Source organism: Chenopodium album, chromosome 13, assembly GCF_948465745.1.
Source record: "Chenopodium album chromosome 13, dcCheAlbu1.1, whole genome shotgun sequence".
Taxonomy (NCBI): Eukaryota; Viridiplantae; Streptophyta; class Magnoliopsida; order Caryophyllales; family Amaranthaceae; genus Chenopodium; species Chenopodium album.
The window spans coordinates 48,653,677-48,672,019 of NC_137846.1; the positions used below are offsets into that span (position 1 = coordinate 48,653,677).

The window sequence follows — 18,343 nt, forward strand, 5'->3', positions numbered from 1 at the left end:
AGAAAGATCAATAAACGTTATTGCTAATAAAGTATTTTCAAAAACTTAATATGAGTACTAGAAACGAACTATTGTTGATTCAATTGAAGTCCGGATAAACCAAAATCGTATCATGAAACTTCAAATAGTCTATGGGTTATTATTGTTAAGCTTACTCATTATTTAAATGATCAAGTGATCGATTTTACATCTCAAACTGCACTTATTATCTAAGTTGTTAATTAGTAAAAGATTTGAATATCAGATTTTAGTAAAAAATCGTGACATGCTTTCAAAGATGCATGCACACAACCGTGCTTTTCTGTAATTAGTCAAGTTTATTATATCTGAATATGATTTGAAGGCTCATAATGTAAATGGGATTTCATTCCATGTCTTATATACCAGTATACCACCCTCACTTTTAACCAACTAAATTAATTGATATGAGTATCAATTATCTCAAAATGCTACGGGTTTATACAACAGCTTTGATATGCATGTTATGTACCAAAATCTATCTTACAAAGTATGTATAACACTGGAAATCTGGAGTGGATAAGGATTCATTTTCAGATGACAATGAGCACAATACGCTAAATCGAAGGGGACCCTCTTAATCGCACCTATTTGTCCGTTGACATTACTTTTGTGTTCCAGTTGTAATAATCTTTTAGGAAAACAACGTAAAATGACCAAAACTTGATCCAATTATACATTGACTAAGTGTGCAAGTTTTACATCATAAAGGCCTACATACGTTACATCATATCAAATCTTTTTCATCGCAAGATAAGGCCAAAATATCTTATATTAACTGTTGAAAATAACATACATAAACATAATCAATTAATAAAGGAGATAAATACAATTTAAAACGAACGAAATAATAACACAAGATGCTAATCCTTAGTTCACAATACAGCTAAACTCTCCTACGAAAGCAAAAGGCTAATTAAGGTTCTCTTCACCACAACTGTGCACCTCAAGTCCAAAGGGGAGAAGCCGAAATCCAAATTGAAAATCTAATAACTCTTTGATATAAGCTAAGTTACTAAGGTCAAAAAAAAAAAAAAAAAAAAAAAAAAAAAAAAAAAAAAAAAAACTAAGGCCTTTTTACTCAATTACATGGGTATCAAAACAAAACCAAGTTTCGGTTGGGTGTTCAAGCCACAGAAGCAGGCATTCCTTATTCATTTATTGTGCTTCCAAGTAACTCTTGCTAAGCACCCCATTCGTCGACCATTGATGCCAAATACTCTCGGAAAACTTCTAGCATGTCCCGAAATGTGACCATTCCAACAAGGCCACAATCATCCTCCATGACCCAAACATAGTTTACCCTATGTGCAATAGCTTGGATCATCACCGCTACTAATGAGCTCTTGGGGTGGCAAACGATTGCCTCCGCCTTCCTGACTAGCCTAGCCGAGTAGCTCCATGACCTATTATACCGTGTAAGCCTTGAGGTAGATGATGAAGATGACACTGACTCGTCGTCTGATGAGGAGGACGCGGAAGAAGAATAAGACGAGTACTCATCACCCAACAATTCTAACAACCCTTCTAGTTTCTTCTCCTTCAAACCCGCCTTCATGACACTTACGATGTCCTCAGGAGGGCCACCCCAATCAATGTAGGACATGAGGTCCCCTGAAGATAAGGTCATCAACGCCGCTGCAACAGTCTCATCACAAGCAGAAAGGGTGAAAGGGGAAATTTCCCCAACAAGGACCCCGTCTTCATCCACCACCCCAACAGAGCTTTGCTCAACTAACGATTGAGCAATCGCCTCGAGTGCTGTCACTGCTGGAGCATGGTAATCCACAGCAAGAATGTTGGTTTGGATGATCCCAAGCTCCTCAACTGAGAGGCTTGGGATCGGGGTAAACAAGCCAATCCTGCTTAGAATGAATTGGATCACATCTTCCGGGGTTAACCAACAATATTCACGACCATTATGGATCGTAGGTCCCTTGGCTTTCTGCTGCTTTCTTCTCGAATTCGAGCTAGCTGTATTTTGTATGGGCACCACTAAATTTTGAGCACCCTCCAAGATCAGATCAATTGCTTCTAGTAAGCTGAAGATTAATAAAAACAAACCAAGAGGAAACAATTAGGAATGGGCTAGAAAAATATTTCTGCTAGGAAACAAATTAGTACATACTCAATTGTAACGCGACACTTTAAACAGAATGCAGGAGTGCAGGACATGGGATCATAGAACAAAATTCATTTTCGCCTTGTCTGCCAAAATGTCCAAGAGTTTGGTCATGTCCTGTTACATACATTGGGGTGACATTGTACCCCAAATTTATATCTGACACCACAAATTATCTACTAATTTTTACATGCTTGTTTTCCCGTTGTGTTATACTCGTCTCATTGACCCTTAGCACATTCGATAATAATTGATGATAGTCCTGTTGTATTATACTCTGCACCTAATAGAGATGTCAAAATTCTATGCACCAAAAATTCTCTCTTATGTTACATATTTTTAAGTCGAGAATTTTTTATCGAGTACGTCTTGGAAACAGAGGAAAAAACACCCTTAAAAGCCGCAACATATATAGCTTTTAAGTTTAATTACACTAACAAATCGGCTTAAAATAAAGACAGCAATAATTCTGCCATTCCTAAATTGAGCTAAAAAGAAACTCATAGGCCACGGAGCCTTGACCGCAGAACAAGATTTCATATATGCATGCACCACTTCATAAATACATCTAGCTACTCCTTTACAACTTACAAGTACGGACTCAACAGAGTCAATACACCCCTCAACCATAACAAATAACACTTAACAAGATCTATATTATGTGGTGGCCAAACAAAAACAAATCCTAATAAGTCGCATGTGGCGAGTTTTAAATTAGGTCAGCTCTTTTCCTCTTTCGTTGAATCTAATCACGCCTCACTTGTAAATAGTCTTCAATTAAATACCAATTAGTTGGGGTATGTACCTCTATTAGCACATGTCTTTATCCTTGCAAATAATAGCAATTCAAGAGCATTTATTACTCAAGTTTTCATCAACTTAACTCCCGACACTAACAAAGATACCCTATAAAGAAGTACATACTGTAATGCAAACAAAAACACGAGCCATCATTTTCATTCAGTAAGTCTCGACACTTCTATTGTTTACTTTAACCCTAAGACTATAACAATTACCGACTATAAATGGATAAAATTGAAATCATCATTTGTCTTTAATTTCGAAATGGATGGCTAAACCGATTGGTCTCTATGAGATCGAACAATGGTACTATAGTATTCTCCTACACTAAATCTAATGAGAATTGACCACTAGTACAATTTTGTCCATTAACATAAACCAAAAGAGTGTATACTTTACAATTTGGATATGCTTTTGTACAAATTTGTTCATGGATTACCCTCTTGACTAGCTCTTGCTTAATTTACACCCTTTCGAACAACTACTTCACCTAATCAAATTTACAATTCATTGTCTATGACCATAAGAAATTACAATACCCTATTAATTAATTAAGTCCTAATTACTACGGAGTACATTATAAAAAATAATAATATCTATCGAGACAATAGACGTGATAAGTGACATTTTTATATTTTACTAGCTACACCGGGCCGCTTTCCTATTACAAAGAGATTAGATTAATTACTACTACTATCCTTATAATACAAAGAAAATTTTACAGCTACCTATAATTGACATTTCCCTAATCTAAAACTATCAAGTAGCTTGAAGTAGTAGTGGTAGTATAGTAACTATAGTCAAAGATGAATTAAATTAGTTTGACCATGCATTTCATGCCTTAAATAAAATTATTTTAGATTAATGTCAAGTTGTTGCATTTAACCAACTTGGAGTACAAACTTACAAAAAAGTTACATGCAATGCATAATAAACCATTTATTAATAGATTTATTATCATTTAATATTATCAATATAAAGTAATTTACTACAGTTATTTTTTATTAACTTTGCATGAACCAGAGAGGAAGGTAGCACTCACAAATTGGATTTTTTTTCCCTCTTAGTTTTTTTTGGATTATTGGGTTTTTATTATTATAATTAATAGAGGCTAATTTTTGCCTTATTAATAATATTGGATGTCATTTTCAGCCTAGTAATATAAAACCGAAACCAAATCACGTAGGATCTTGAAAAAACACTCTTAAAATTTAACAAAGAAAGACATAACATATTGTTACGCATCCTTGTCAAATGCCACATTTTTGTTTTTGCTACGTACGTTTACTTTTTTTTTTTTTTTTTTTTTTGTTTGGGTTTAGAGAGCCACAAGGACGGGAGTGAGAATTGATTCCAAGATCTCTTGAAATCGGAAGAAAAACTCTAACCACTAGAGCTATTCCTCACTCTCGCTACGTACGTTTACTATGTAGATGAGAATTTAATCAATTTATGGTCAAAGTTCATAAGTTTTAGTCCTACAAGAGACAGATTTATGTAAATAAGGTTGAAATTTTATTTTAAGCAAGAGTTAATAGACTAGTGATGATCATGCATCAACTTTTCTATTAAAGGTACGTATAAATTTACACTTTTTCAATTTTCACCTCATACAGGGAAAGGAACTCAATTTGGGAGATGGTTGTCCTAACCATGTTTATTTTACTATTTCTGATAATAAAAACTATTTATGGTGAATTGGTGACTGAAATTCAAGTACAAGTACACTTTCTTTTTCCCTCAAAAAAAAAAAGAAAAAGAAAAATGATGTGTAAAGTACATTTTATAAATTAAAGGCATTATTATAAAAGTTAAAAGATGTAGATTTGTAGCAACTATTATAAAGCATATAGACCAAATTAAACTCAATTGAATAAAACAAATTGCACATCTAGGAAGCTAGCTACATCATGATTCTACACACCCCTTAGAAAATTTATATACTCAAGTACAAATTCTTCCCAAAAATAGCTTTAATTATGAGGAAATTTAGGACCATAATTAAAATGGATTAACAAAATGTTCAAATTTTGCTAATTATAACAAACCAACCTAATTTAATTAATCATGCTTTATGCATACAAGTTCAAGTGATTTATTTTTATTCCATTTCCCCATTTCAACCTTAGATATTTTCATATTTTACGTACCCTCCGTTTTTTTTAAATGCATCACTTTGATTTTTACAATATTCACATATCATGGTTGACTTAATTTTCTTACCTCTATAAAATAAAATAAATATTATTATATAATATATCATTAAATTAGTCATAATGTCTAATTTCATAATATAATTTTGTTATAATTTTTACTAATTAACAATTAAAGATATTAATGGTCAAAGTTATGACTTGATAAATGTGCCGATCAAACTGATACAAATAAAAAATAATAATAAAAATAAAAATAAAATAAAAAACGGAAGGAGTATGTCTTACAAATTTACAATATCAAGTCCGTTCAAATAAACATAAATTACCCTTAGATACACCTAACTCTGTTCGTGTCCAATATTAAACAACATATAAATCGACCATATTGTTAACATCAAGGTACCAAGAGTCCAAGAGGCAACAACATAACATTTTGTAATTAAAAAATTAAATATATTCAGATTAAAGCCAAACCTTACAATCAAATTTGTTTTAAATAAAGTTCAAAAACTAAAGCAGGTGAATCATACCTAGTAGAAGGATCCACGTGTTTGATAAAGGCAGAATCTTGAGGCAAAATGGCAGAAACAGGGGAAAGCAGGGCAGATGAAGGAGATTCCAAATTCTTTTCTTGACATAAAAATAATATGATATCTACCATACACATTTTCCCAACACATTTACATGACGACCCAAATTCATAATCATAATTAACTTTATTATTATTATTATGATAATTATGATTATGATTATTAATTTTACTTAAGGGGAGTTCATCACACTCACAAGACCATATGCTAATGAAGCTCTCTTTAGAAGCTTTAATGGCGGAAAGAGCATCAGCAATGGTGGTTGTGGAGGAGAGAGAAAGTGATTTTATGGCTGGTTTTCCCAAGCAAAGGTCAGATACCACATGGGTTAACAAGCTGATTGCCATGCAAGAAGATAAAAAAAAATGGAACTTTTAGAGAGAGAAAGTGAGTTTTTTTAGAGAGAGAAAATTGGGAATTTTTGGTTGTGAGTAAGTAAAAATGATATCAATTGAGGGTGTATTTATAAATTTGAGAAAAAATTTTGGGATGTTACAAAAGTTTAAGGGTTTATGGCATGTGGTGAGGTATTTGTACTATGATACAAAAAATTTGGGGGCATATTCTAAATTTTATGTTTTTTTAATTATGGAAGTGGGGTCTTGATTTTTTTAATGGAAAAGGTCCATTGAAGAGGTATTTTATTTTATTTTAATTTTATATTAAACAAAATTGTAAAAGTGAAAAAGGGTTATTAGTCAAGAGTGGCATGAAGAGGATTGGAGGATGTGAGTGTTATACAAATCATTAGTTCAACCATTCTCAAACAAAAGATTGTCACAAAAAAAAAAATATATATATATATATATATATATATATATATATATATATATATATATATTGGTCTAGTATGTCACCTAAAATTTAATTTTCTAGAGTGATGTTTTGTGGAGTTTAATTAATATATATAACTCCTACTGTAAAATATTAAAGAGAAGATGAATGTGATTTGACCGGTAATAATGAAGGACAAAGAGAGGTTATGATGACTAACATATATGTAGTATAAGTGATAGTTTTGAGTTGTTTTATTTATTGATAATTGATTTGAAGTAAAATACTTTTGAACTTGTATATAGTCAGGCTTTTCTTTTTTTTTATAAAGCATATGTCGATCTTAATTAGATGAACAAGGATTTATTCTAGTATTTGAATAACTGAGATGATAATTTAAGGCATCTTTAATCAAAGAAGTGAAAATCCCAAAAACTCAGAGAGGATACGTAGAATTGTTTGGAGCATAGATGAAATTCTATCGGTCTTACGTCAAAGCATTAAGAATGTGCTAAGGGAGTAAAAGGATTTATCTATCCTACTAGTACTATAGCAAATGATGAATTAGGTCATTGATAATCACATCAGAGAATAGGAAATACACATAAAGGGGGCGTTTGGTTAGTGTATTATTTGGATCGGAAACGAATTTGATTAAACCGATACTGTTATCATGTGTTTATTTGGTTTGAATGCATGGTAACAATTACCATTAGTCCATTACCTAAGGGTAATGGTTAATCCTCATTTGTTACTAGGGGTGAGCAAAAATTCCGGGTACCCGAAATTGAAACCGGAACCGGTTAGGAACCGGCGGGTCCGGAACCGAGATTGGACCCGGTGGTTCCAATTCCGGGTAATAAATTAAGGACCCGGTTATAACCAATTCCAATTCCAATTCTCAACTTTTTGGACCCGGAACCGGTTGGGTACCCGGTTATCCAATATATCCTAAACTAAATAAATTTTAAATAATAAAAATATGTTAAATGTATCTAATTTGTACAATAAAAAAAGTATTATTAATACCTAACATGAATACAAATAGCTTAATGCATATATAAATATAAGTATTAAACACTAATAATGATACTAACTAAAATAAGAATTATAATTTGTATTATATTTTAACAATTACATTCATAAGTGGGTACCCGGAACCGGAACCGGTACCCGGTGGTTCCAATTCCAATTCCTAAAATTTAGGACCCGGTTAAACCAATTCCAATTCCGGTTCCGAATTTTAGGACCCGGTTCCAACCAATTCCAAGTCCGGGTCCTAAAATTTTGACTGGGTACCCGGTTTGCTCACCCCTATTTATTACCTCTCAAAAACTTTTGGGGTAACAAATACCCTTACCCTCCTCTTAACAAATGTCATTTCTATGGTTAAACTAAACAAATGAAAAGGTAATAGCTAAATGATTCCTCCCTCCCCCCTCCCGGTTATTTGTTCTCTTTCCACTCCATTTCCATTTTCCGAACCAAACACCCCCATATAATTCATTGGAGATGATTTAAAATATTGTTTACTTGTTTAGAGCATGCATGAACTCCAACAATGTTATGTAATTTGATCTCATGGTGAAAGTTTAGAATGTTATTGAGGGTAAGTGCTAAGAATGAAAAGTTCACATATATATAAGATGGTGGTGCACATCGACAAAGAAGATCATTCAAGTATCTAGTGGGATAAAGTTTCATTGACAAACAAAACAATAAGTTACCAATAATAATAAAGTTTTCATGCCAAAATCTCAAATTTGCCTGCTAAAAAGACGACTTTATAAGATTTAAAATTGTATACAACTCAAAATTTGGACATAAACTTTGCCTATCATTCATATGATTTATTTGGGACAAATTAAATAATTCACAACATACTAATAATAATAATGGTATAAATATGTTTTTTTTTTTTTTTTCCCAAATACAAAGCGCCAACAAAATTCATGCTCGTAGTTCAATATCAAGATAATGTTGTACTTCGTACGTAATATTTTACAAAAGAGGGTTTTGAATCTTATATATGTTTTGACTTTAAATAAACAATACAATATATAGGCTCGTTATTATCCTAAAGAATTACAAAAACGCTAATCATCTACAACATCTAGGATGTACCGAATGTGTAATTTAAATTTTAGGCTCGATATTATAAACAAATTTCACTCAAATTATAGATGATATTATATTTTGTACATAAATTAGTTTAACCTTTAAGTTCTGTTAGTTGAAAATTGGCTAAACCGTATTGCATTTCCAAATTTCTGATGACCTTTTACAGTATGATCTTTATATACTATATTTCACTGTAATTCGTCATACTTTCTTTCTGTAGTAATTAAAAAAAAAAAAAAGCCATTATCAATTTGATTATACAAGGACTTTCAACTATTCATGAATTTTAATATATGGTTATAAAAATATATATTTTGTTCATGGAGTACCCTCTTGATCTAATTTTCACCCTTTTACAACTACTACTTCACCTAATCATAATTTCTCTTCATTGATTATGATCAACTAAGCAATGGATTACATTATTTCATTTGATGCCCTATTAAGTCCTAACTAAGCTACTATAATATTCTAGAGTAAGTTTAGAAAAATAAAATGTGCTGTAATAAAATAATAAATTGCAATAAACCAAGCTGCTTATATAAGTTCAAATTTAGATATTTTAATATACTCCGTAGTTAAATTTAAATATGTCTAGATGAGTCAAAATAAGATGAAAAAAACACATCTAAGATCTAATATCTCTGATTATTGTAGTCTTCAAATCCTTCTTACTTACATAAGATCATTGTACCAAGGCCGCCATAGCACCATATTGTTCAACTACAAGATCTAAATTTTCTCCAAGAAAAGAATAACAAATAAGCAATATAATAAAAATAAATTCAATTTTAATAATTAATCAATTAATTTTCAATCTGTAAGAAACAAACAAAATTTAGTCCTGAGGAGTATATTTCCACATTGCAAATTGTTTGTTGTCCTTGTCCTAAAAAAGGTCCAACTTAAACACAATAATTATAAATTGTGATAAGATATCAAGTTACATGATTTAAATCCATGATAACATATGCAACTTATTAATGAGCATTGATCTAATTATTCTTACTAATATTCCAATTAGAGATAGATCAGTGGTCACATGTTAACTTTTTGACTAAGTTAATTAAATAATTTTGAAATGTACAAATTTCCCATCAAACAACAATACATAGTCTATATTAGCAGCGTGACAATATGACATAATAATTAATTATTCTTAATTGAGTAATAAACTTTAGTTTAAATTAGTGAAAACACATGCTTAGCACATCTAGAAGGACCGTCAAATTTAGATCTAAGAAATTAATCATTGATAAGCTATTTACCTAAACGTTAAATTAAGTAATACGAGTTTAATTAAAGTAATTAATAACGAGTACTCGGTATTATTCTTTACTAGCTTAAGGCCCGTGCCATGCACAGTAAGTCAAATTTTTATAAAAAAAATAAATTATATCCAACAAATAAAATTTAATAAAACATACAAATCATATATAGTGAATTATAATGTCATAATATATATCAATAGGCAAAGCAACAAATTATCTAAAAATGGATTTTTTTTTTTTTTTTTTTTTTTGTAGTTTGCCCGAACTCGAGAATTTTCCAGGCAGTGCTTGATCAGGTTTAGTGGTCATATTAGTGAATACTTATTTATAAATGCATTTTTAATAAACATCAAAAACCAATCGAACAACAAACTAAAATCTCCACCAAAGTTATTAGCAAAAGTGCAAACATACCCAAAATTACAAATAATATATCACCTTTATATCTAAAAAATCATTTGTAAAACACAACATTTATTTTATACTATACTCTATAAATCAATTTGTGATAATGTGTACTTATAGTAGTAAAATTTCATAAACAAAATTGTAAATTAACTTGAATATATAGTTATATCGAATTGAAATTGAAATAAAATATTAGCTAGAGGTATTTGAAAAAAAAAATTAAGTGATGTTTTAAAGTAATTTATTTAACATCTATTAAATGAATCAATTTATTATAACTTTTTTGGCAAAATCTAATAATACTCCATTTAAAAGATAGTTAAAAAGGAGTTAAAATAATTCATTTTCTTTTTAAAGAAGTTGAAATAATTATTTAGGTAAATGTATATAGAATAATAATGAACACCAAATAAAAAGGAATATATATTTGTCATAAACATAATATAAAAGATTTGGAATGATATTATTATAGAATCAAATATTAACATAAAAATAAAATTTAAAAAAAATAAGTTAAAAAGGGAAGGGGAGTTTTGGAGGGAAAAAACAACACTATGATGTGACACGTGTCACTCCAAGTGTCTGTTTTAGTATTAAGTTATTATTATTGATTTTTTTTTAAGGCAACAAAAGGACAAAACATTGATGCTTTTATGTGTGGTTCAAAATAAACCTGCATGCATGTGGTTGCTTTAATTAAGAAATAAAATTATTTATATTAAACTGTGATTTGTTTGCTAATTATATTATGATTAACCTAATTTCTTTGACCAAATTAATTCTCAACACTTCCTGTCCTATTGTTTAAGACTTGAAGGGTAATTACGGGGTAGTACGGAGTATCAAGTAATTTTTTATTTGATTAACACTCACCATTGGTGAACACTTAAGGGCAATACTATAAATTACGAATTTACAAGAGTCATATTTTTATGATCTTTGATGGTTTCTAAGTACGATATTAATAAATAAAAATATTAAAGGAATGGATCGGAGATCAAATAAGGTCGTTTTTATGGTACTACTCCTAAGCTAGGGAAACAATAAATAGATATAAAGTATGGAGTATTATCTTTTTTAATTTTTTGAAAATACACATTGTAACTAATCCAAATCCAACAATATTTTGCACATAAATATATAATTATACTTATATATGTGTATACAAGTCAAAATTAATATTGAGTAATAAATTTAAATGAATAATGCAAAAGATCAAAATGTTACATTTATATTGTAAAATGAAGGTAGTATATATTTTGTTAAATAGTAGCTTGACAAAATGACAATATACGAACAAACAAAGGAAGAGAGAAAAAGTAAGGAAGAAGCTCATGAAATAAAAAAGAGGAAAAAAAAAAGGAAATTGGACAAAAAGTTCCGATGCCGGGAATCGAACCCGGGTCTCCTGGGTGAAAGCCAGATATCCTAACCGCTGGACGACATCGGATTTGTTGGTATTTATGTCTTAACAAATTTACTAATTAGTATCTTAAATAATTTGTCTATCACCTTAAAACCCGCCGTTTCAACGATTAACCCGAATAATCAAAAGCTTAAACATCTAAATCTTTTTGACAAGCATAACGTTTACTCCATTAAATTTTAATTAGTGCATGAAAACTGAAATGAGCTCATTTATTTAAGATATAAGGTTTAAATCCAATCCAATTAAATTGGTCTCTTGGGTTAAGTGATGACATTTTTAGCTAAGCCACCAAAACCAACCTTATATGGATTATCATACTTCTTCCAATCCGTTGTATCATCGACACACATTGCATTATGCAAGTTTAACAATGACCCTAAAAGATTATATTAGTACTGTATATTTTATTATATATATATAAATCATAAAATAAAGTAAAAAAGTTACGAGAATAGTGAAGTAAAAACATGTCAATTGATTAATATAAAAAGGAGAAAGTAATTAAACAAATACAAAAAATTAAAATTAAATAAATAAATAATTGCACTTTTATGTCTTGATTTAATAATTTATAATGGTGAACTATTTTATACACATTAATATTTGGATTGGTGTCACTATCTTTTACTTGTACTTAATTAATTTTTAATCATTATTCAAGTCCTTCTAACCAAATCTTTTTTGGGAATATTGTTAAAGTTAAGGGTTGTTGGCCCGAAACTAATTACTCGACCAACCAATTATCCAACTATAACATTGAATTATGCATCTGGGTGCATGGTGCTCATTGTGCACAACCTAAAGATTACACCATACATCCATTACAATGAATAAAATTTTATTTTATCACCTTAATATTATAAATTAATTAATTATTAAATTTAAAAAAAATTAAAGACATTTAGGCACATTAATCAAGTCATTCACTTATATATATATATATATATATATATATATATATATATATATATATATATATATATATATATATATATATATATATATATATATATATAATCTATCTTTTTGCTTCAATTTTAATTTAGATCATATATCAAAACCTTTTTGTTTTCACCAAATCTTTATAAAATTCCTCAAATGTATCATCTACAACTCAAAATTTAACTTACTTAGAAGTCAATATCCCTTGAAAAAAATTTTGAGAACTTCAACCCAGACAAATTATATTAATGACTTGAGAAGTTATGAATGATTATTGAATTGAAGAAAAATTAGCTCATTAACTCAATATTAAGATTAAGGACATACCACAAAAAGTCATATCCAAACACTAAATTTATTTCAAAGTAAAATAATTAACATTCCTATTTATAATAAACAAACATCAATCAAATGAGAATAAACCCCAAATTTGTTTCATACTTTAGTCTTTACTACTATTGAGTTATTTCTCGTTTATTACTACTATTACCTAATATAGGGAGGTAAATTGGTTCATGCTTATTTTTTATTTTTTTATAATTTTTTAATGACTTGTTCTTTTCAAATGAGGCATGCTATATGAGCATTTTGATTGATCAGATGTTTATATATTTTACTGTTAATTGTAAACGGGATGCACAATTTAAATAATTTTATTCTCCGTTTTACTTTTGTGGAATAGAAGGGGAGACATGCAACTATTTATAAAATCAGACTACTCCGTATTTCTTTATATCTCCCTTCTTTTTTTTTTTTTTTTTGAGAAGTTATATCTCCTAATATAGAGTAGACATACCAACAAACAAAAAAATCATAGGAGTAGCAATTTATCCAAAATGTCTATTTTGTTAAATTATTTTCATAAAGAGCTATTTATGGAACAAAATATCTGAACTTTTGTTGAATTATCTCGTCAGTTGACTTGTAAAAGTGAGGACGATAATTTCGTCGGATAGATCCTTGTAAAATTAGCATAGGGTCAGCCCTTTAGTACTTATGAAGTTGCTAGCTCATTAAAGATGATAAAGCGTACAACACTCTAAATTAACTTGGCCTACATTTTGATAGTTATTACTGTTATAAATAGATTATGTCCACTGTTAAGCAACAATATATGACCTTTTCTCTTTCATGGAGTAATAACCTTTTATTTTTATTTATTTATTTTTGACGTGCTTTATATGTGAGTATATAAACATTGGAACCTTGTTAGATTTATGTTACGTATGACAAAATTTTAAATAAATCGGATGTACAATAAATATTGTACATCCGTTATATGGTTACCCTAATATTAATAAAAGTTACTCTGGTATAAATAAAAGTTATAAAGTATTTATGTTTTATTGATAAAATTAAAGTTATCCAAAAATTGTAAAAGTGACCCCGATACACAGTAAATTATTGTACACCGGCTGTTACAAAAGTTATTCTTTACCTATATATTTTAAGAATACCAATTTTTCAAATTTTAAATTCGTTATAACCAAATGTTTACAATGATCATAATTATTTGTCGGCAAGTATAATAGTCAAATTGTATTGTTACAAATAAAAGTGAATCAATAAGTATATAAAATTACCATATAGTCTATATCAACTATTCAGAGATCCAGAGGGATACAATGATACATGCATATTTTAGATAGAAGAAGAGACACGAGAATTATAAGCTAATAAATTTTTTGACACCTACAAGCCAATACGTTTTTTTTTTTTTTTTTTTTTTTTTTTTTTTTGGTAAGAAGTAAGATACATGCATGGAATTTGTTACCAAAGGAATGTCTTCTCGCAAAACCGTGCCCTAATCTATCTAAAAATAAAAAATAAAAAAACTTGCTATCCATAAAAAGGTCTATATCTTGGTGTATCGGAGTGGAATATCCAAGACAGGTAACATAATCTGCTGCCCGATTCCCTTCACGGTTGATATGTATGCTAGGACTTGAAGGCCGAGAAAGAATCCAAAATGTTCTTAACATCATCCATCAACAGTTAAAGCTTCCACGAGCAATTATAAAGACCTTACAAAATATTAATAACAGTTATTAGATAATCACCTTCAACAAAAATATGGGAGATATTATGCTTCTTAGCTAGGAGAAGACCATTATGAAGGACAGTGGCTTCAGCAAGAAAAGCTGGACAAGAACCTAAATTATATATACGACTAGTAATATGATTCCCTAAATGGTCCTTAACCTACAAACCAATAATTGTGTGAACGTATTGTGTGATTTTTTATACTGTAAGATAGATGGCCATTGTCCATTGATGGTATTGGTTTAACCCACTTAAAAGCTACTTATATAGCCATTCCATTCCATTGGTCTAAGAAGGGGAGAAGTTTACAAACTCAATCAACCATGATTAATAATTGTCTAACAATTGTGAATTCTCATTTCCAAATAGTGGTTTTTTTTGCTCATTTTAAATGTTTTACTTATATTTCATATCAATTTGTCATCTTTTTTGAAAAATTGGCCTAAATAATTAATTAGAGGACAAATCACCATATAAATTACAATATTCGTGTATCTGTGGTTGCTTGTTTGATTTGAGCTTTAATTAATCTATGTTCATTTTAACTCTTTTTCTTTCTTTTTTAAGTTTTGTGTAGAACGGACTCACGTCAGTCCGGTCATACAAACAGGAAAAAAAAATTTGAGAAAAATAAATCTTAATAATCAGAAATTAGATTATAATGGTCAGAAATTAGATAATAATAGTCAGATGTTAGATTATAATGATAAAAAATTAGATAATAATAATCAGATATTAGATTATAATGTTCAAAAATTAAATTATAATGGTCAGAAATTAGATTATAAATATCATATTTTAGATAATATTGATCAGATATTAGATAATATTACTTAGGCATTAAATTATATTGGTAGGGTAAACAAAACCAAACACCCATCCTATCAACTGATATAGTACCGTCCAACACTCGCTGAAGAAATCAAAGAAGAAGGAGCTGACACTGTTATATATGGTACTGAAATTGCTTGGAGTAAGATATATAAAAGTATTACCAGGAAAAGAAGAGTCTTGGGAAAATCTTGAGGAATTATGTGTAGAAGCTAGACTACTGAAGTCGTTAGACCATGAAAACATTACGAAATGCTACCATTATTGGATTGATGATGACCAGAAAGTCGTCAACATGATTACTGAGTATTGTTCTTCCGGAAATCTGACAGACTACAACAGAGAACATGTGAATAATCTTGTAGGAAATACAGCGATCAAGAATTGGTGTAGACAGATTTTAAGCGCGTTACATTATCTTCATACTCATAAACCGGACTCATGAGATTTCGTTCTACGCAAAACCTTCTTTCTTCTTTTTTTTTTTTTTTTTTCTTTTTTTCTTCTTCTGTATGACATGTTGGTGTAAGAATTTTTTTTTTGGATTCTTCTATTTCTCACTCAATCCCCATCGAAATAATAATTAGGCAATACGAAGTATCATATAATGAGTGAAGGCCCATCAAAATTGGAACCTAAGCTTGTTTATACAATTGCATTTGTATGTATCATTCGCACTTGAAGACAGAATTGTGTCACTTCATTAATTAGAGCTCATCTCCTTACCAAAATTAAATTAAATCATACAAAATTGTTTTGTTATTTTTTTCTTCATCTCATTCATATAGAAACACATCTTTAGAACTTTTTGGTAAGGAAAATGTGACTAGAAGTGTTAATTTGGGTACCTAGGCCAAGTTTAGTGAGGTTGAGTCAGGTTAAGTCTATTTCAAAGTTGAGTTGTGTTAAAATATTGTGTCCATAAAAGTCAAAATTTAATTTAATTTGATTTTTTTTTTTTTCCTTTTTGGTTTGGGTTAGATCAGTTGGGTCAGTTTTTAACACCTCTTAATGTGACAATTCTTTGTCATTTCATTAAGAAGAAACAGTTGAAATTATGGACCTTTTAACTTAGTATTAGTTTTTGAACATACATGAAAGAATATACCATATTCCTAACTTGTATAATGCACATCATTTATAAGATATGATGTAATCATGTAATAGCTGTATTCGATCAATAAATAAGAATACAAAGGTGAGACAATTTTTTCTCATTATGTAAATTAAGTTATTTTTGTCTTGAATTGCCTTTTTAGCAAACGTCAAATGTGTAAATAGAGAGAAGAGTAAGAGTCCTTGGAGAGGAATTAGGTGGGTTCTCAAATTAAATGGTTTTATACATCTTAAGTCGCTGTCTTGTAAAATGGAGTTTGGATCTGGGTTGAGAGGGAAATTTGATAATGTAATAATAATCACCTAGCTACTATTTTTCTCGTGTTAATAATTACCATTTATAATAAATTTTATTTTATTTTACCACCAAAAGTTCCTTAAAACTTTAAATTTCTCCTTCTCCTGCTCACAAGTCACAACCCTTGTGTTACGTCATGATCAGCCCTAAATTAACTATCATCCCCTTATTAGTGACAAAATTTTACTCCAAGTAAAGTTATGATAGAGGTACGTGTAGCAGTACAACCTTTTAAAGGTGTGGTCCACAGCACAAACTATGTAAGTGGGTGCACATATTAGCATAAATAACACTAATGAACTAAGGTTCCATGGAAAAAAGTGGAATCTAGGGGATGACAGTTACGAAGGCACAATCTTGAATTCTTTTTCTGCCTTCCCAGCACGTCTTTTGTAAAGGGAAACGGAGCCATAGATTATGTGGCCTTTCTAAGCTACTCCACACTAACTCACCAAGATATCGATCCCTTCATAGAATTTTTGGGTTTAATTATTAGTTTAAGCTTTTGGTTAAGGCCCATTATAGAGTATAAAACATATTCTTGGGCCTCAACCATTAGTTTAAGTTTTTAGTTGACTTGGTCCATTAATATGGTATCAGAACTAGAGTGACACAAAGGTCAGGGGTTCGAATCTCATCCACCCCACCTTTTAAAGTAGAATGTTTCACGCAAGGTATGCAAGAGACCCATGTTGCATCCACATTTTAAGCCCAAAGAACTCTTATGTGAGGGGGCGTGATAGAGTATAAAACATATTCATGTGCCTAAACCATTAGTTTAAGCTTTTGGTTGAATTGGTTCATTAATAATATCAAGTTTTCTTATTTTTTAGTTTTTTACCACTAGATAGATTAGGGCAAAATATAATGAGCTGAGAAGATGTTCCTAATCTTTTTTCCTATATCTTATTCTTTTACAAAAATATTACTCTGCATTCGAGTTTCAACTAATCTACTCTTAGGCCCCGTTCTTTAGAGCCGATTTGCTCTGCTGAAATCTGCTCTGCTCTGCTTCAATCTACTCTACCCTGCTCTGCTTAAAAATAATATTTAATAATGAATTATTATAATATTAATTAATATTTAATAATAATAAATAATTAATATTGAATTATTATAATAATAAATAATATTATATAATAATAATAATTAATAATTAATATTTAATAATAATAAATATTTATTAATAATAATATTATTAAATATTAATAGTTAATAATAATAATAATAATAAATGTTTAATATTTAATAATAATAATAATAGTATTATTAAAAATTAATATTTAATATTTAATAATAATAATAAAAAATATTTAATAATAATGTTATTATTAAAAATTAATATTTAATAATAGTAATAATAAATAATTAATATTTAATAATTATAATAATAATTAATATTGAATTATAATAATAATAAATA

The 18,343-nt window shown here is 29.4% G+C and overlaps 1 protein-coding gene and 1 non-coding gene across 2 annotated transcripts; both read right to left on the minus strand.

The window, feature by feature from the left end:
• Positions 1 to 1,070: 1,070 nt before the first annotated feature.
• Positions 1,071 to 6,034, minus strand: LOC145576783 (CBS domain-containing protein CBSX5-like). The gene is made up of 3 exons (XM_081634487.1): positions 5,878 to 6,034; positions 5,628 to 5,811; positions 1,071 to 2,060 (listed from the first exon to the last, which is right to left on the minus strand). The coding sequence occupies exons 1-3, from the start codon at positions 6,032 to 6,034 to the stop codon at positions 1,202 to 1,204; spliced, it is 1,200 nt and encodes a 399-aa protein (XP_081490613.1). The 3' UTR covers positions 1,071 to 1,201.
• Positions 6,035 to 11,639: 5,605 nt separating this feature from the next.
• TRNAE-UUC (transfer RNA glutamic acid (anticodon UUC)) lies at positions 11,640 to 11,711 on the minus strand. Its single transcript has one exon. It is a non-coding gene; the product is annotated as a tRNA-Glu (tRNA).
• Between the last annotated feature and the right edge of the window lie 6,632 nt (positions 11,712 to 18,343).